Here is a 21,506-nt window from a genome sequence, read left to right as displayed (position 1 = left end):
CGTGGTTGCCCCCTTTTAAACTTATTATTTTTTAGGATTTAATCATTAATGTACAGTTTTCAGATTCTATGGAATCCTAAAAATCAGCTTCACGCTTTATCAAGTATACCTCTGCCTACACCCACCTGAACCTAGTGTTAATACACTCCGTTCACCATTTTCTGTCAATTTTTTCGAGGTATTGTGTGTTTAGTGGTGGAATTCCTCGTCAGGCTTTGGCCTTGTTACCAGAGCGAAGAAATAAAAATAATAATGCATTCTCTCTAATGGAATTCGAACCCACTACAGTCGCGTTACAGTCCCATCCTTATGCTACTTTACCTCTAGTATAATATAAGTTATCTTTATCTCTGTAAAGTAAATATATGCAAAGTAAATATTTTATAGGAATAAGTATCCTCTTGATGTCCGTTTAGTCGGAGCGGTCATTGTATGTAGTTGATATCGAGATGTGTTCCGTCGTATCTCGGTAACATTTGCATTATCAAAAGGACCGCTAGCGTCATGCTCATATCGATGAGGACACGCGTCGCGGAAGTGAAGGCGAAGCCCTACGCAGACGCCGGCGATAATTCAACTCTGTATTCCTGAAATACAATGAGAACAATGTGGACCAGTACAGCGCCGGTGGCAGTGACGTCTGCCCTTCTATGTACGAACTTTGTACTCTGACACGAATAATAGACGATAAATTAATAAATTATATGATTATAGAAATTAATTTTACTAGACTTGAATTGTGAGTCAATAAAATGTACAAGTTATACCTATCTACAAATTAAAAGGTTTTCTGCATTAAAAGTCTTATAGCTGTTATCTATTACCCACAGCTGCCGCTACTACAAGCATAAATATAAACAGCTGCATCTAATAAAATCCATAAAACGAACACAATAATATGGGATTAGTGTTAAATTATTTATAGTGATATAGCACGGACGGAGTGCTTTAGGAAATATGGAGATATTTATTATCAGATCTGCCCTGCAATATAGCAAGGTAGGCAAAGAGAAAGTGTTAAGACACTCCTTTCTGCAACTTCCTCAAAACTTCAAAGCATTGCGTGTTGAGTGACGGAACTCAACCCCGGGCTTTTGCCGTGGTAACAAAGCGAAGAAATGAAAATGTTAATAAATAATATTTTATTTCCCTGAGTGGGGATCGAACCCACAATCATCGCTATCGCTTTTCTTTCGCCCTTGTGGCCCGGCCTCAAATATGGAAATATACCTGGTAAATTAAAGTATGTATGTAACCAATGAGTTTTGTAAGTAAAATGAAATACAATGTAAAAGTACAAAAGTAAATAGATGAAGAGCATAAATATTTAGTTTGCGTTTGAATTACGATCCAGGAGGTACTCTTTCCTTATTTTTCACTGTCTGTCTCCCCTTTGTATGTTTTCTCGTGGAACATGTCCGCACGAGACATTGACTTGGCTTTTATTATTTATGCACATAATTATGAATGATACAAAATATATATAACATATATTTATTTATTTAAATATACTTCCATGAATATTTAAGATAGTTGTATAGTTTTCTTAAAAGTAAATCGACTGCAATATACTTTTTAAATTTTCGTGTGACAAAATTTTTCGCCCACATAAAACTTGTACTACAGTCAAATTATACGTTCAGTAAGCATAGCGGAGGCTCAGAACGGCACATGGTCAGTTACCGTCAACGACCATTAAGCCATTGGACTTAATTATTATCAACAGTTACCACCGCACTGATACCGACCACAGACTGTGCATAGCTGAGTGCTCTTAACAGAGTATACTAAATGATATTATTTTTATTATATTTTACCTTATTTTTGCGTAAAAATTTACTTTGCTTTCTTTACTTATTACTTGCTTATTTTGCATTTATAATTGCAACTAAAAACGAGATGAGTCTAAAATTAAGGATAATAATCTGTACAAAGAATTTATTTTAAGTTTAAATGAGAAAAACACTTTTCATAATAACACAATATTTTTGTTTCGCACTGATCCCAGCTTGCACCAACACTATTTATTGAGGCAAAACAACCGTTTCGGCACGATTTGCGATTTGAGAATTTATGACTTCCATAAATATTTGAAAATTATCGCCACGTCAGAATTTCATAATTTAAGGTCATGTTCTAGAAACGGATACTTGCCTTAAATATTAGCAATTGATTCGAGCAAATCATAAAGCGCTATCTATTACACTCATATTTGAGGCTAACACTACTTGGAGATTTATTATTTAATTTATTATTAATTTTTTTTTTTCGAAAATAACTGGATAATATTAATAATATAAATTAATAGTAAATTACTTATTTTCCGTGGAAAAAGCTGTATATAGAATATTAACTGTTGTATAATATAATGCAGGAAGTGATCCTTACTTCAATATCATGCAATGTCTCGAAAATTGGGCAGAAACTGGGTAATAAAGTGTCTTAATGCTAGGTTCCCTCTACTTACCGTGCTCAAAAAATATTTATATTGTAAAAATATATAATAAGTACGGAGGAACTTAAATAGATTGTTTGCAATGATTAATTTAAAAAATATTATCGGAGTGCGGAAATGTAATATTTGCTATTTTATAATTATCAGCAAACCGGAATCTTGTTTACTTACTCGACGTTAATGACCGGTTTAAATGCAGTTAGATAAAGGTTGTGAAGAATGATCCAAGTTAGTACTATTGGCATATCTTATTTGCCTAGATATAAGTGAAATTGGCTGTATCATCTTTTTTAATTAACTTAGTAGAATAATTGAGTTATTACATACAAATTACTCCACTTCTTCCTTAGATAAATATTTACAACGCGTTTTATTATATCTATAAAATATATTTATAATACGAGTATGTACATCATTTCCCTGCTGCATAAAGTGGGACCAATTAGCAGCCAGAACCGGATATGGTTTCCACGTAAGTACGATATTGGGTTTCTCAGGGGGCAAAAAAAAATCTGGTGGCAATGCATCAATGGTTTCTATGGTGCTGCAAATGATTAGGTGAGCTAGATGGTTTGCTTGGTCTTAATATAAAATGAAACAATTACAAATTAATAATAACCCTTCCTTAGCAGTCAGGAATTAGTTTGAACGCCCAAACTAAGTACACACTATTGATCTGGTTCAAGGTTTCATTTAAAATGTATAAGAAATAATCAAATTAATTATTTAAAATTTTTGTATCTACAGTCAATTTTTAAAATGACTCTGGCTCGCTACTGACTCTATTATAATATGAATAATATACTTAACGCGACATGTTGTAGGTTCGATTCCCACTCGAGGAAATTAGATATTTAATATTTTCATCTCATCGCTCTGGTGTCGAAGCCAACCGAGCCATTGAGTTCGGCCATTCAGCACGCAATGCGTCCAGATTTCGGCGAAAAATGGAGAACGGAGTGTGTTAACACTAGCATGCTATATGCGGGATACAGCGTGATGCTAAAACAAAAAGGATTATAGAGAAACACTACAAAGCTCCCAGAAATCAAATAACGCGTAATTATTAGCAATCACAAGCGTGTTAGGCTAAGTGCAAGAGGCGGTTATAGGATCGGACGATCTCTCACATGATAGCGCGGCGCCGGATGCCTCCGCCCGTTCTCTAATTACGGCCAACCAGCCTATGAAATATTTCACAGATGTACGTGGTACCCTTTGTGCACGCATTGTCTCCGTGGACTTCCGTGTTATTCTTTCTATATGTTTATGTGCACCTAACATTATCAACTGCAATTGTTATCCTTACCAATTATCTCAAATTAGAGTTGTAAAGGAAAATAAGAAACCTTTTTTTTTTTTTATAAAATATATGTATATTGTTTAATCAAATTTAATTTATAGCTGCGTGCAATATTACGCTGTCAAACACCGTTCGTTGAGAAATTTAATACCATTTCTATTTTACTGTTTTATTTACTTTTTAAATAACGTTTATAAATAATAAATGCAGCTGTCTGATGCTATTGTATAGAGATCTGAGCAAAACAACGAAATCAAAAGCCTAGAGTTACACCCATTGTCTTATAATAACGTGGCGTGCGTGCTACGAGGTTCGACATTTATTAATTCTCTTTCTTTTATTTTATTCCCTTTGGCTATGGGCGCAATCTTCGAAATATATAAAATGAAAAGGTGGCCGATTTAAATATATACAAATGTAATTATAAAAATACATTAGATATTTGACATAAATTTAAATAACTCTAAAAAAATACATTAATTTACTGTTATTTAATATTAATTATATTTGAATGTATATTATGTATGTAAATGACGCAATGATTGGATGCACGCGTGGAGCAGTGCTCTCAAGTCGTCGGCCACCCGGGCTCGCCGGTTATTCCTAGCAAACCTCTCATGTTCTTGTCTATGTCCAAATAGACTTCAGTCATTTACAAGCATTAGGGATATTTACCTCCAAATCGCCCATTGTATTTGAAGTTATAATTTTTTCTTGTTTATTAATGAGACACTGATTTATAAACGATGTTACATGTCATTTGTGTCCTGATAATAAATGGGAGCTCAAGTTTTTTTTTCTCCAAATACTTGTTTAAATACAGTTATGAATGTGATATCCATCCGTGGCCATTTGTTTTTGTGCGACAAAAACATGATGAATTATCGACATGATATTAGACTATGATATCTATTAAGTACTTTTCGACATTTGAATGTAAAAAATGCTTATGATTAACTGTATATATTTCTCTAAAGTATTAAAATGATATAGATACGAGCTTCTTAGAGGTAAAAAAATATTGGTGCCCCTCCTTAATTTGCAATGTTTTGTATATAAGAAATATGCGTAAACCTAAAAAAAATATATATTAATGTTGAAACTAAAATTAATACTACATTTAAATATTTAATATCCATAATTAAGTTATTCTCTTTATTATTTCTAAAGAGAATTAATAAATATAGCGTAGCAATTTACGTAGTGCTTTCACATCTTTAAACTATTATATGGTCGCTTAGCGTCTGACTTCCCACGATACAAATCTTCAAGCATCCAAGTAGACTTAGATCAGGCTAGGCTTGTAGCGTATACTTACTTCGGTAAATGAGATGGAGGTCGCTATGCATTTTTATGCAAAATAATAATTCTTCTCACGTGAACTACTTACTTTAAGTATTCAATAATGATGTAGATATTTTTAAATATATATATTTTTTAGTAGTTAGCGTAACTACTATTTATATTGAAAAAATCACGATATTATATGAGGCCGTCGTGGCGCAGCGGCACAAGGGTGTGACGCGACGGTTGTGGGTTCGATTCCCACTCGAGGAAGTGAAATATTTATTTACATTTCTTCGCTCTGGTGTCGAGGCAAAGCGCGGCGTCGAATTCTGCCACTCAACACACAATGCCCCCAGAATTGGGCAGAAAGTGGAGAACGGAGTGTCTTAACACTACGTTTCCTCTGCCTACCCTGCTCTGTGCGGGATACAGCGTGAAACTGATATTATATGATTTCATTCGTTCTAATTTACTCCAGTTTTAAAATATTTAAAGTAAATATTAGTTTTGAACAACGAATGCTTACCCAGTAGGTGTGAATTTTAGCGTACAGCTACGTACCCTCAAGTTAGTGGCCAGTTCCGCACCGTTAATTTAACGTACAGAGGCAGATGCCCCCGCACCGATAGCGAATTGCGTTTGCGCCTTATCCGCTTTGCGAGAATTCTGATCAAAACGAATGTGCAAAATTTAATAATAATTTTTACTAGCTTATGTAAGAAGCCGATTAAAAATTATTTATAAACGTTATTCCTAATATAGATTCTTATAACTTAAATAGCTGAGAGACAACGCATAACTAACTACTACGCATCGATGACTTCAGATTAATTAGAATGAATTAATATTCCATGTAATGGTCATGTTAGGTTTAGAATTTTTTATTATGTACTTTATTCTACTAATGAAGCCCGTTGACTTTACTTACATATTAAGGGGTTTCTTATAACGCCTAGTTCGCTATCTTAATGATATATACTTCTAATAATCGTCGTCAAAACCAGTATGTACTACATTAAAAATCAAATATTCAAAATAAGTTTGAATTTTAAATACTAATCTTTTAAAATGTAAATATATTATTTTATGTTTGCCACACTTACCACAGTACCGTTTTTTTCATCGTTTATTTAAAATATAGTACATTACATAAATAAATTTTATTTTTTTACCGGAATGAGACATGAGATTGAGCTTGTTTTTTAATTAATTTACATATGTCCGGCAAAACGAAAGATAACATTTGTATGCCAAATTTTCTACATCAACCAACTGATGTGTCATACATCAACTTACTTTTTACGCCTGAATTCCCTTAAAAAGAAGTAAAATTGATTCATTAAATTTTTATATTGCGTTAAACGAGTTTTTTACTGTTTCTAAAAATACTTATCTTTTTGTACGTCGAAAGAACTATTAAATTTTAAGTGTCTCAGTGCACATTTTTACATAGATTATGTGAAAGTTTGACATTTTTTTTTAACATAAATGTAATTCTATTTTCCCTGAACTATCGCTTGTATGGTATATTTTGCGCACTCTGTAACTAACACTGTTCAAGCACTCCGCGCCCACTTCTAAACGTAATATTCACGCTATTCATGCCTTTGAGATTGAGCCCTTCAGCCATACTGATTTAACGATATTTACTCTAGTATAACAAGATAGCTATCGCTATAACAACAAAACCACTCAATCTACAATATTACACATTTTCTCGTATAAACTGTTGTAAACTGATTGTGGAAGAAATGGTTTTGAAATAATTATTTTACGAATTTTTTAGAGTGGCTTAAATAAACAATGCGTATTGTATATGAAATATGTTCATCTATTAACAGACCCTAGTCCCAAATATTCCAAAAGACCACTTTCACTCGAAGACATAATTTAAAGAATTGATTTGAATCCCGTACAACTTTCTCATGATGAAAACGTATAATTTAGTGAATGGCCCATTAAAAAAATAGACAGTGCAAACCTTGAGCAAACAATCGAGGCTTATCGTGTTTCAGTCTACGTTGACCATTGATCTTTACCGATTACCGAGTAATTGTGATTATGATAATGCATAGAATTTACTTTTACTTGTGGGTACCTACTATAGTTTAAAATAGAAAGCTTTTTTATGCTTCGTTTATTGTAAAAGCCCTGATATCTGTGTGGTAATATTTACTTTTAATAAATAAGTAACTGGTTCAAAGCTTTTTGTATTGTGATCTGTCGTTCATATATTATTTTACTTACTTATTATCCTACTTATCCTCTGTTAAGAAATACTGGTTATCTAATGGTTTCGACTACTAAGAAACTGTCAACCATTCAACTCACATTGAACCTATCAACTATTATGCATAGCCTAATATTGAAATATTTTGTATATCTACTTCATAACGTTTAGTTCTTTAGTTCTACTTGATAACGCAAAAAAATTCAAAGAATGTCACCTTAACATACTGCTAAAATATCCTCAATGTTTACTTTATAAACGATATAAAGTAGAATTATAAACTGTAAAACTTATCTTATATTTTTGTTAATTTAATTTATGTACCTACACAAATGTAACTGTTATCGATATTATTCTTAATTATATTAATCCATGTTTCTTCTAAAAATACGTGTTCTCCAATAAATTTAATGAAACATAAAGTAAATAATTATGCTAAAATATGTTAAATAGTGTTCCATTAACACTTCTTAAGTTAATTATGCTAGAGGTGTGTATTAATCATACACACTCAATAAAATGGTAATATATAAATAAATGAAGATTAATTCCAAAATAAAAATTGAAATTAAGCTATTATTTAGTAAAATAATTTGGTTAAATTAACGCGTTAATCGTTATTCGAGTTGCCCCATCAATTACTTAGCACTCGCGAAGTTCCGATATCGCCATTATAAGCGCATTAGAGATGGTGTCGGCACGCCATAGCAACATTACAACCATCTAACACGGTCACATAGTTTCTTGGTTGCCCAATTTTGTAACCTCATGGTTCTAAACTTATCTGAACAATTTTACATGAGCGTGCGAGAATTTTTTCACTTCGCCTATATAACAGGGTAGGCAGAGGGAACCTAGTGTTAAGACACTCCACGTTGCGTGTTGAGTGGCTGAACTTAACGCCGGGTTTTTCTCTGGTACCACAGCGAAAGTAATAATTCTTCTTTTATCGTAGATAGGCAAGCATTTGTCCGCTATCTCACCCGGTGGTAAGTGACGTTGCGAACGATGGTGGAGCATGCTTACCTAGGTAATGCCTATTCACTCGTTCTTTAAAAAGGGCCAGGTTATACTTGTCGGGGAACAGTTAGAAGGCAGGGAGTTCCACTCCTTAGCTGTGCGCATTAGGAAAGTGGAGGCGAAGCGCTGCGTGCGCGCGCGTCGTAAAGGAGGTATATCGACGATATATGGGTGAAATCCCTGCCTACGTCTAGTGTCCCGCAGATGGAAAGGAGAAGAGGGTACTAAGTCAGTGATGTTGCACACTCTCCGAAATGTATCCTGTAGAATATCGTCAGGCAGGCTATTTTTCGACAATGTTCAAGGCTTCATTCCCCTGATGGGGAATCGAACGCACAACTGTCGCGTTACAATCACACGCTTGTGCCCCTGTGCCACTATATAGCTTCAATGTACAGTTTTTAATTTAAATACATGTTATCGGAAATACTTAATGGTTTTTTTTAGTGACAAAGCATTTTTACGAAGCGAACTTCCTCACGCATAACACGCGAGTTCAATCACACTGAGTGAACTTGGTTATAAATACAATAACTTGTTAACTTTTCAATCATTAAAGTATTATTATATTTTGCTCGAAAATTTATCCTGTCTCGTACGTTTTATCGCCATTTCCGCTTTCTATTCTTGTGCGATAGTTCAAAAGTGTTTGTCATTCGTTTTTGTTTTAATAACACAGTTTTCACGTTTGTATTGTAGGTGTTTTAGGTAAAAGATTTTTTTTTGGTGTTCATGGAAATATGATGAACGTGATTTGACTATGCTTGATATGAGGTATATTTATTTTCTGAATTTTCTCATACTCATATTTCATTGGATCAGCTTAACGCTGTTCCTCGCAGGTAAAAGAGTAGGCAGAGGGAGCATGATGTTAAGATATTTCGCTTTCCACTCCCAACTGAATTCCTCTTCAATCTGACTCCCTGGGTTTCCTCAAGTTCCCTCTGCCTAACCTGCTGTTTGAGGGACCAGCACGGCGCCAAAAATTTCACGCTTATGAATTTCATCTCTACATAAGCTGTTTGTATACAACTTCTGTACACGAAACGAGACGAAGTTACGTAGTATTAATACCGTGTGTAGCGTTTTAACCAAAATACTAACAAGTTAAAAATAAATTTGCATATATTCTTTAAACAGGTTTTTAAATATTTTACAGTTTTACAACGGTAATATTTTTTCCCACATTAAAATTAAAGGATACGTTAAGATCACATTTCGCCTCGTTGTCTTATCGAATTTAAATAAATTCGCCGTCGGTCCATTGGCTCCTTAATTCGATTGACCCTATTAACAAGCTAAGCCTACACTAATATTAAATTGTTAATAAATAATTTCTTTAAAAAAAGTACAGATAATTTTATAAAACAGTGTACTTTCTCCGCTAGAATAGAGTTATTAGCACCAATAACTTTGAATGGAGTGTTATAAAGATTAATCGGTTTATGCTTTCATGAGCAATCGCGAAAGCTTATTGAAATAAGCATTACGTTTGCTACATTATTTAGTTTAATGATTTAAATTGCTTCTTGTACAATCAAATTGTCTTATAACTGTAATAATTATGTTGAAGTTGATATTATTATATTATGGAGGTTAAATATGAAACTAATTCATATACTATTTGTTTTTGCTTCTGGCATTGGTCCGGGTGCTTATCAGGACCTTCCTGCTCAATCTACTCCACTTTACACGGTCTTCAACATCCTCAACGGTTAATCCATTGGCTCTCATATGCTGCATCTCGCCTTCCAACCAGCGCTACCTTGGGTGTCCAGGAGGACCAGACTCCAGTTATTCTTGAGCTCTCTCGTCAATGAGTGCTCGGCATACATCATCATCTATTATAGCCATTTCTTCTGAAAAAGAGTAATGTAAAATGAAACTGCTGTCACTCATATGGTTAAAAAGATCAAAGAGAGCCCAACGATTTCCACGCTTTGATCAAAATATCCGAACGATAAGTCCCACCGCTTTGCCGTTCTTAATGTGTCGAAAGCATAAAAAAATCACTTATAAAAATTGTTAGATTTTTCACTTAAGAATATGAAAAGCAATCTATAACCTATTAACATGGATTAATATGGATGATTAAACGCCAAAGTAACTTGATCACGCGATTAATTAGCAAATGTGTGAGAATGTCTGTAATAAAACTAGATGAGTTAGTTTGTTTTAGATCCACTTCCCATTGTCTTCTTACTTCATTGTATTCACGAAGACAGCAGTCTTTATTAGATTCTATTGAAGCCGGTTGCCTGCAGGTATATTGATGACAGCGTAAGTGTTTGGTCGCTAAGTAATCTCAACTACCGGTGGCAAAAAATGTTTCATCCTAACAATACAATTCATTTATTATAAAAACTTAATTATTCATATATGTATATCTTTGTAGAGCTTACAGCTACAAATTTCATTTCTGATTTAAAATTTAATTAACACCTAATATTGTCTTAAAAAATAAAATAATAATAATAATAATACATTCTTCTAGTGCGGAGAAGAACAAAAAAAGACAATTCCAAACTCTTACCGTTATTTCCATCCATTTTTTATTATTGTTTCTTTTTTTAATATTGTCTATTCCTGTTGATTTGTAGAGTCATATACGTAGGATGAGCAAAATTTAATAACAGCAGCTGACCCTAGGACCTTGATAGCTTTCTCTACTAAGGAATTATTGGTACTTACAAGAAAATTTAATTTATTCTATTACTGTCTCTTGCAATAATTTTCAGCGCAAGATAATATTTTACCAATTCGTAAATATTTCTAAACGCTATTTTGAAACATTATAAATATTTTACAACTTTAATAACAGCTGTTTTTTTTGTTATTATTGATGTTATATTATGCACAAATTTTAAAAATATACTTTATATGAAGAGTAGTTTTTTTATCCGATTTTTAATCAATTTACTCCAAGTAAATGTTTACATTTGCGGAGACTAATATCAATCCCCTTAAGTAATAGTTAAAATTTATATACTACAAGTTTGAGTAATTCATTACATACTTTATAATAGAGTAATGCTGAAATGTATATATTACGCCAATGAATGTGACATCTACATTTCTTGAAACAACATTGACCTCACTGGTAACCCAACTTGTCAGGCGAAGCATGTTCTGTCGCTGGCTGCAGATTGCTAACAATTTTATTACCAACGGTAACAGTCCACATAATGACTATGAAATTCTCAACCTAGAATTTAAATTAAACAACCAAATTAAAAATTAATTAATAATTATTAAACATACACAATTTTTTTCATTAAACACTAAAAGTTAAAGCTTTTTTTGGTTTACTTACAAATTACAAATATATATGCATATAAAATTCCCCATGAAATGCCAGATAAAAATCACAGTGACTCGCATTTTTGATACCATTACTTTGGATCATCAGAAAGTTACGTTCTTTGAAATGAGAGAACCAAATGACACCAAAAATATTTCATTTTCATGTCATCTACTATTAGGAAACCGAAAGAAATATTTATAATAATGGCCTAAAATTGCATTCATTTGGTTTATTTATACTTTAATAGGTATTAAAATCTTGGGAAATTTATAATGATTCATCTTATTGTATTGTTTATTTTTACACTAAGAAGGTACTAATAATAAAATAAGAATGTTCCCACGGTGCACAACTACCTCAGAATTATGGCGGTTATCATTTAAAATCAGGACCGTCCCCGCTAAATATTATGCATATTAAGATCCGTTTAATTGGTCAATTTTGAGATAAAACATCCAATTTATTCAACTGTTTATTTTTAATTTCGTTCGCCAAACATAAATTCTGGAATACTTTTACTCTGTTTCTGGGACAATAATTATATATTTATTGATATTTTTGTTTCGAAAGTTAATGTCAACCGCTTTTTAATGATTCAATAATAGATTTAATGTCACACGTAATGCAGTATTTATTTTATTATTGCTGCTTCAGTGTAATTTATGTACACTCGCCATATAATATTTTATTAATTATAACTGAACATTTAGTTTTTATGTCGACCAACTGTTGTTATGTTTAAAAGCTTAATAAAAGTGCTGTTTACAAATTTATTACATTTGTGCTTTCATAAAAATATTGTTAATAATTCTTTAAAAAGTATTACAAAAATATAAACCGACTTTGAATACTTATATTTGTGTAGGCAGAGAAAATATAGTGTTAAGACACTTCGATCCTCACTTTACGAATTTCGAAGGCATAGCTTGTTGACTGGCGTATTTCAAGGATAAATTATCTTATTCCTGTTTATTTCAATACTTAGTTGTCAAGAAATTTGTACACAAACACACATATACTCGTATGCACATACTTTCAAACTGACCTGCTCTTACCTTTTTAGAAGTCGGTTATAAATGATTTTGACTATTCCCGCAAATAAATAGATATCACAAATATGATCAATTTATAATTGTCTATGCTTAATGTAAATTAAGTAGCATCCAGCACGCCTACCATGAGAGCTTACGGTACACGTGTCGCATGCATCCGCGAGTGCAGCGCCCCGTCGCGAACTGTGATTAAATCACCGCGTCACTCCCAGAGTCAGACATGTGAATTAATGGTCATCAACTATGGTTTACGTTACACGATAAAACCAGCATTAGAGAATACACAACGGACTGAGAACGTGACCAACAATACGTGGATTTTAATTGTAATTAACATTTAATGTTACAGTCTGTTATTACAATTTTCAGGTTAATTTGGAGTTTGGTTAGTAATTACTAGAAATAAATAAATATATACTAGTAATAGCGTCCGGGTTTTGCCGAGAATGCTTTTAATTGTCCAAGTTAAGTAATAAGTTATGTACTTCCAAGCAAAGCTTCCACAACTGGAATGTTTAATGAGAGAGCGCAATTCAAATCAACAGATTTATAAGGAATGAGTTATTTCACTGGGTGCACGTACGTTATTTATATATTCCAGCGGCCACTCGGGTATTCAAATTCATAGACCAGAGATAAGTGTGGCGAATGCCTGATGCTCACCTCGGGGGAGGCGCATCCGTGGAGCAATTTTCCTAATTTAGACTTTTATGTACAACCTTTTATTAGCTTAAACCACCACAATTATATCAATTGCGCATGGTTAGTGCCCCACTAAGGAAGTTATTGCCTTTAATAAAATATATAAAGATGTTTACAGTAGACATCGTTAGTCTTATGCTAAGCTTATCTAGCAATGTGTAAGCGGTATAGGATAATTGTAAATTGTGTTTTTAGCTATATCGAAAATATTTTAATTATTTTTTTAAATAATTAACAAGCAGAATACTTTTCTTTCTTTTATTTATAAAAAAGAGGTTTTGTTTACTTAATAATGAATTATTTAAAGTTAAGTTTTTTTTGCTATATTCAAAATTGAAATAAAACATGCGATTTTTATTTTTAATTAAACAATTATCTATGCATATAGATGGAATTTGTCTGTCTGTCATTTCAATATACCTAGGTTTTTCAAGTACCTACCTACAAATAATTTCTTAATTTCCACAATACTTAAACACAAATAAATAATTATAAAATTATTGTCTGTCTGTCTTTTTATCTCGGAACTACCGAGGGATCGGTATTTACGCGGGAAAAAACAAGTATAAGGCGCGCGAGTACCTACAGCCCATAGAAATAACTAAACCTTTTATAATCGTACAATTCAAGCGTGCGAAACCGTGTACATGTTACTAGTGATTATTAAATCTAAATATATATAACAAGTTAATCTATCAACAGCTTGTTAACTACAAAAACAAATAACAGCAATACAGTAGCTGAAATGATATAATCTAAATCGTCAATTAATCGTCAAGACAGCGTTTAACATCCCGCACTCGTGACGTAAAGAACGAACCAAATGAACGTATCTACATTTAATTAGTCGTTATGCTATAAATTTTAAAAGCAAATGATAAGGTCCCGTTCGCCGTCCGCTGGAAACAGTGCTCGCTGGTTGGTAATGGCGCCTGGTGAGAGTTAAGTTTAATTAATTCCTTTTTGCGAAATATACTCGCGGGGAACGGATTTGGGCAAACTATCGCTGTTCGTTATCCTCACACGGAAATGGGAGGCTATTGGTTTTGTACACTTTGGATATTTATCTGAAATGCTATCTATAGTTAGTTATAGGGAAAATTAATTAATTAAAGTTATTAACTTTATTTTTGAATTTAACAACAATTTCTTTATGACCAGTTCATTTCTTCAGCTATAGCGTTTTCAACGTGCCAGTTGAGAACAAAATTATTTCGGTAATGTCACGTTTTATGGAGAACACACGGAAAAGGTTGTACGGCAAAAAAAAAAGATAATGTTGTGTGTGTATAATTTTATTTTATTATACTTAATTTATTTACATAAAAAATATATAATTTCTTCATGATAATCATTTTTTTTCAATATTGTATTATTTATATTGACAGCTTATACAAAAGTGAAAGAACCTTTCCAACAGTTACTTGCTAGCAACCAATAACGACTGTTATTATCAGTGACTTTTTATTTAATAACTTATAAAATTATTGTATTTCAAATTAATATTATAACATTTAAATATAAGCGATTAATAGTTAATGAATTGTTTTAACGATATAAACGAGGCTTACACAATTTATGCAACATTTGCGTAGCGGCCTAGAGCAGAGCAATGTTCGCAGTTTGCGCGTCGCGTAGTGCCTTTTGTTTATGTTACTGTATACTTAAATGGTAAGAGACTTGTCCACAATTGTCTATGATAACGGTGCGTTTTGTAAATAATTAAAACACAGAGACAGATTCGTGAGACGTTTTTAAAATAATTTAATACAGTTAAATATATAATAAATTGATTTGGACTATTATTTGGATTTGTTAAGAATTACGATTTTAGAATTCATTTATTTCTCATACAAATTTAACACGTTATTCCATACATTTTCGCATACAATTTATGTAGTTTAAGTATAATATATCGTATAAAATTTTCTACCATAAGCAATTTCTTGGTAACATAAGTAAACGTTAGATAAATATTAGAACTATGGTGTAATTTATTGACAATATAAATCAACAAACAACAATTACAACGGCGGCGCTAAATTATGTAACATTATGACCTCATATTATGAGCTGGTATACATTACGTGATATATTACTGCATCGTCACTTTAACGGTATATTGAATAATTAATCGATAGTTTATATGCAAATGAGCCCGCGTCGCACTTTCGTGAGACACATCGCACGGGAGGTTAACTGGGAATCACGAAGCCATAAACAGAGGGTAATCGTTCCTTCTTCGACCAACCAAATGTTAAACGAGATTAAATATCTGTTAGAACTGGAAGGAACCCTGTCGTCGAAATGGAAAATGTCGAAAGTATCTGTAGATTAAATATTTTATCATTTGTAGTATTAGGCTGAATAAAATCTATTACAAACTGTCAAAAAAGTCTTTTTTTATTTTTTAATTAATTCTCATATTTTATTATATTTTCAGCACACACTAACAGGGCATAGCGGAAAAGTAATGGCGGCAAAGTTCCTTGGCGAGCCGACGAAAGTAATAACTGGAAGTCACGACCGAACGCTCAAGATTTGGGATCTAAGAAGTAGAATGTGTAAGTTCCTTAAAAAATTGTCGCATCACTTATTTTTTTTTATTTTGCTAAAGTTTAATTTATGTTAAAATTTCATAAAACTATATGAATGCTGTTAAAAAACGCATGAAAATGTGCGTTCAGAAATTTTGTGTAATTTATAGGTTTAAAAATAAATTTCAATTGAAAACCACTTTCTAATTAAATCTAGCTAATAATATATTGTAACTTAATATAATATAGAATTTAAATTCGGCCTCATGAGAACTAACATTATGCCTAAGTAATTTACTGTATCAGATAGGCAACTAATTAATTACTATCAGTCTCAGTGTGTCTAATTCACTATCTTATCTCAATTTAAATATTCCTAAATCATCCGTTGACTGTTTTAACGAGAATCAATACATGGTATCTTACATATATCTAGCTTGTACCTAAACGATCCTAATTTCTCTATAAATTGTAATTAACATTGAATAATGAAAAAAAATATTTCACTAAATCTATTAAATGGATTGGCCATTAACGATTATTTCGTTTAATAAACAGGTACAGAAACTAAGTTCGCAGGATCATCTTGTAACGACCTCGTAACGTCAGACGGTGCAGGTTCGACTATCATCTCTGGACACTTCGACAAACGCATTCGTTTTTGGGACATACGAACGGAAATGTCGGCCAACCACATCATGCTACAGGGCAAGGTCACATCGCTTGACCTCAGCAGAGGTACGTCAATGCTGCAAGTTAATTAAAACGTTATATCGTATAGGGAATAAATTTACATCAACCAAAATGGCCATTGGAGTTCGTTAATTTCTATGGTCAAACTAATATTCACAGATAATTGAATGCAGTATATTAATATCGGTATTCGTGTCAGCGTTACGTGACGGGTATGCGATGCCCATTTCCGTTACGCATGTCTCGATCAATCCCTTTTTTGTTGGTAACGGTTCGGTGCACGAAACACCGAGATTGATACCTTCAATCAATCGGAGTGCTGGAACGTCACTACGCCTGGAAGGTATCTGATTAAATCACGTCGATATCATCGGTAGCGTGACGCCGGCACCATAGAAAAATGGGAAAGAAAGTAGTAGGAAGAAATAGAATGGAATCGTACTCGATTCGGTTTAGCCTGATTATAGAAAACTGAAATTTGAATGTTATACATGTAATAAATCAAAATACAATCAAGCCAATTGTTATTAATTACTTATAACTATCACTTTAACTATAAAAAATTGTTAAGATGAAAGCAACTCGGAAATTGAAATATTTTTTATCTCTTTCTCCTATAAATTTTTATACTTTGTATTTTAAATTTATCTATTTTATGCATCTATTTATAACATTTATTATATGTACTTGAATAAATTTCCAATTTAAAAAATAACAACGCTTTCTAAAATGTATTAGAATAAGAGTAATGTATGAAATAAATCATGTAATTTGGAACAATTCATCCGCATAATTTTGCAATCACTGCGATCTGCCATTACATGTTCTAGCGTCCGGTCCAACGCTTGTAATTTTTTTTTTTATATGATAGCAACGATGACTGATCCGACTGGTAGATGAAAAGACAAAATCAAAAATACCAGTACTTTATATAACGGACACATGTTAAATTTTTATTTACTTTACTCTTTCTTAACCCACCCAGTGAAACATATTATTTTTGTAATTATAGTTGAAACATAAAATACAGACTACGCTACGCATAATAAGCAATCCATGTTATTAGTGAAATTTAAAAAATCAAGTAATTGAAAAAAATACTGTTAACTGAGCCATATGAAATTTGGCTTAATAATTATTATTAATAATTAATGTTTCTCTTACATTTTTAAATTCTTATTTTTTAACTTGGTTATTTCTTTCTTTTCCCATCTTGTACTACGAGTACATTTTTCCGTCATATTCTCACCTGGACAAGAGATGCAATATGTCTTAATTGGCTTGACCCCCAAGGTTTCACGTGAAACATTAAAAATGCGCCGCTCTACGTAATGTAGGTACAGAGAGCAAGCAGCATGTGAACAGTATCTCGAAAGTAATAAAATAAATTGCCCACTAGTCCATTTTGACTGACAGCGTTTTATCAGAGCCGAGTATAAAATTTAAATTACGGTTAGTGACTTATTTTTATTTCACATAACTGTTGATGTTAGCATGTTGATACGTTAAGTCTAGTTCGCATAAAAAGTAATCCTATTATTATTATTATTATGCACGTAACGTGTGACATGAGGTGAGGCTAATGTAGTTTTTTTTTTGTATTTGTTCGTAGATAGCAATTATCTGCTCGCGTGTGTCCGAGACGATACGATACAGCTCATAGATTTGAGAATGAATACAATAGTACGATCTTTCAGGTAAGAATTAAAGCTTTTTTTTATCAACTTCCCTCTCTATCCCTCGTGTAGCAGGGTGGCAGAGGCAGCCTAGTGGCAGATGGAGCCTAGGGATTCCGATCTCCACAATCCCCTGAATTCTGGAAGCATTGCGTGTTCAGAGGTAAAACTATAAGTCGCTCTTTGTATCGACACCAGAGCGAAGAATTGCAAATACTAATACTGGCCTCAAAAAAGAAATTCTGCTATATGCTAAAACTTTAATGTCACCTAACAGTAATTTAAGCATACCAAGCGGATCTATAAATATACAAATGAAGTCACACATGACACTCGTAGACAGATGGCAAAGGTGGAAATGTGACTCATTATTTAATATTCAACTGTGAAATTATCTATACATAAAATTTGCATTTAATACATTTTGACAAGCTTTATTTCGTTGTTTTCGTTTTAGTTTTATCTTTTGAACGTTTTATGACGATTTTTTTCTGTATATTTGTGTAATACTTTAGATAAATAATATTTTTATTATATTTTTTTGTTTTTTTTTCAAAGTCACGAAGCGTTTAAGGTGGGTTGCGACTGGTCGCGGGCGGCGTTCGGGCCGGGCGGGCGGTTGTTGGCAGTGGGTGCGGCGGACGGCGCTGCCTATGTATGGAACACGCATTCTGGAAGGCTTGAAGCGGTGCTGAAAGATCATGGGTAAGTTATACATACAAGTATATGAGGGGCTATATTGTGGGTTCGATCCCCACTGCACAATGCAGGGGAGTGCATTATTATTTATTAATATTTTCATTTCTTCTCTCTCATAGTAAGCTAAAAAGCGCGGCGTTGATTTCCGCCATTTAACGCAGAATATAATAAATATCTCAAAAATTTGGCGGGAAATGAGGAATGTAGTGTCTCAACACATGATTCCAATTACAGTACAATTATAAACGATATATTTGAACAAAATAATTCTAACAAACTCTCGCCGAAACTAATGTACTAAAATAAATAAATGGTAATTATCAATTAACAGTTGCACAAAACAGTGTCCGTTGTGTTTACATTACACATATATAAATATATGCAATGGTCGGTGGCCACACGTGTTTTAAATAAATAGGTGTGTCCAACAAGTGGTACTGGTACTGGTAACAGTTAGCCTGGCATTTTCTCGATACCAGATCGCAGAACCAGCCTTTTAGCATGTAAATTATTCATACATGTATACGGTGGACAGTGTTGGATTTTGTCGTCCCGAAATTGATGATTCCACTATCGAATGAAACAACAATATTTATTGGGATAATTAACAATGGACGCTTATGTTTTAATAGTGTAATATATCTTTTATTACGTCATTATTCTATTGCTAGTGGACCCGAACGCGGCTACGCCCGCTTGGAACTATACGAATATTTTTCAATAGAGAGATGCGTTATGCAAGCTCATTTTGGGTGACATTTTCTAACAACAAACTTTGCAAATCGTTGCTTAGCAACGGTCGCATAGCCACGGTTGTTATTAACATGGCAGAATAAATTGCATGTCAAATTAATAAGTATTTTAATATATTGGTATATATCGAAAATATTACTAATATGAGAAAAAAAGGTGTCCTATGTTCATCCCGAGACCCTCAAGTATCTCTATATGAGTATTTTATCACAATTAAATTAGCAGTTTGGCCCTGATTGCGTAAAAGACAGACAGAAATTTAAAAAAAAAATGATTTTATGCATAAATGTACATGAATTTTATTTCAATGCTTATTTAGTGTTATTCGATTTTAATGAACTGTAGTGTGATATGTATCTAAAGCGAGTATTCCGAATACTAAACAATGGGTGCCATCCTTTCGCTGCTTTTTCGAAAGCAAACAAAGGTATTTATAAGGCGACGATTAAATCGGTAAACACAACACGCATTTAAGATAAAACATCCTTTCCAATTAGTTATCTTTTCTTTTTGTTTTGTATCTTTTTTTTAATTTACCTTTTAATATGGCTCAATTTAAAAGGTATCTCAGATATAGCAATTTTAAACTTCTATTCTTTCTTTTCATATGAAAAGAAAAATCTGTTAAGTGTCCATATGTAAAATACTTTTACTGTTACTAATTTCTAGCTTTCTTATAATATTCGTTTCAATGAAAATGTTTTCTTCTTCATATTATTTTTTATACTGAATGAAGAGTATAAGGTCCTTGTTAATTACAATGATTTTATTTAATTTTGTTATCTTTATTATACGTTTATTTGAAAGCCAAAGTCAAAAAAATAATATATATTGGATATTCACGTTGTTTTCCACTTGTATTTATATACTAAAACGGTTGAAGATATTGACTTTATGATATTGTCTTGCATTAGCAATAATTTCCCTGATCTTCCTAATCTGCTTTCATGGATAAAATAGTAATTAAATATGGAAATGAATCTTAGACGTTTGATAAACTTTAACATTTCTTCTCTTGCAGATTATTTAAATCCTCTATAAGCCATACTACTTATATTTCTAACAAACTTTTCAACTATGTACCTACACGGATCGTCCGGATGCTTACAGAAGACAGATGTCAGCGACTCGTTTCTTTATCTGTCTCAGAAACGATAGGCAGTCGTAGCGGGCTTAACTTTTTTGCAACTTATTAATCTAATACTAATGTTGAAATTAAGTCCGTTCATAATAGATAAAACGGCTTATCTAATCATATTGAAATTTCAAATGAGAACACTATTAAATAAGCTATTTGCCTAGCTTTTAAAAGTACTTAAAAAAATATTACTGAATCTTTCTCTTCAGATTAATATTTTACGACATTAAAGGATGTTTTGGCACAGCAACAATAGCGTTTCGTCGACTTTGAAAGGCTTTGACGTATAATAATATTTCAGCGAGCACATATCTGACCTTGAATTTAAAACTAGGATTGTCTTGCTCGTGACATCGTTTAGTTTCCCTGTAACATTTCGCATGGACAATTGAAATCGTGAGGTCACCATTGGCTCGGGCTGTCTCACTATTGCAAATTTCTCTTTCCCACACACCACCGACGTACCGGTGGCTTGTTCAGACGGTGTTAAGGATTATTTACAACAAAGCTCTATTGGTTCAGTAATTATCACTTGTGGCGTTCTGTTTCTTAGTATCTTTTAAGCAATAATGGAACGTTAATTACAAATTATATATACCCATATGTCTGGACGGTTACCAACGGTGCGGATGATCCTGCTTCGTTTAAATTTTTAAA

At 32.7% G+C, this 21,506-nt stretch overlaps 1 protein-coding gene across 6 annotated transcripts in view; it reads left to right on the top strand.

Moving 5' to 3' along the window:
- Nucleotides 1-21,506, top strand: part of Atg16 (Autophagy-related 16) — a 113,754-nt gene that overhangs the window by 76,336 nt on the left and 15,912 nt on the right. For all 6 annotated transcript variants that reach the window (XM_085207993.1, XM_085207995.1, XM_085207992.1 and 3 more), the window contains 4 exons: nucleotides 15,797-15,917; nucleotides 16,449-16,628; nucleotides 18,196-18,280; nucleotides 18,818-18,964. In XM_085207993.1, coding sequence (XP_085064119.1) covers nucleotides 15,797-15,917; nucleotides 16,449-16,628; nucleotides 18,196-18,280; nucleotides 18,818-18,964 — 533 coding nt within the window. The remainder of the gene's footprint in view (nucleotides 1-15,796; nucleotides 15,918-16,448; nucleotides 16,629-18,195; nucleotides 18,281-18,817; nucleotides 18,965-21,506) is intronic.

Source organism: Heliconius melpomene, chromosome 3 (genome assembly GCF_056956725.1).
Source record: "Heliconius melpomene rosina isolate 202511_hmr_F chromosome 3, ASM5695672v1, whole genome shotgun sequence".
NCBI lineage: Eukaryota > Metazoa > Arthropoda > Insecta > Lepidoptera > Nymphalidae > Heliconius > Heliconius melpomene.
The sequence above is the reverse complement of the archived record's forward strand: the minus strand, read 5'-3'. Positions and strand labels throughout refer to the sequence as shown.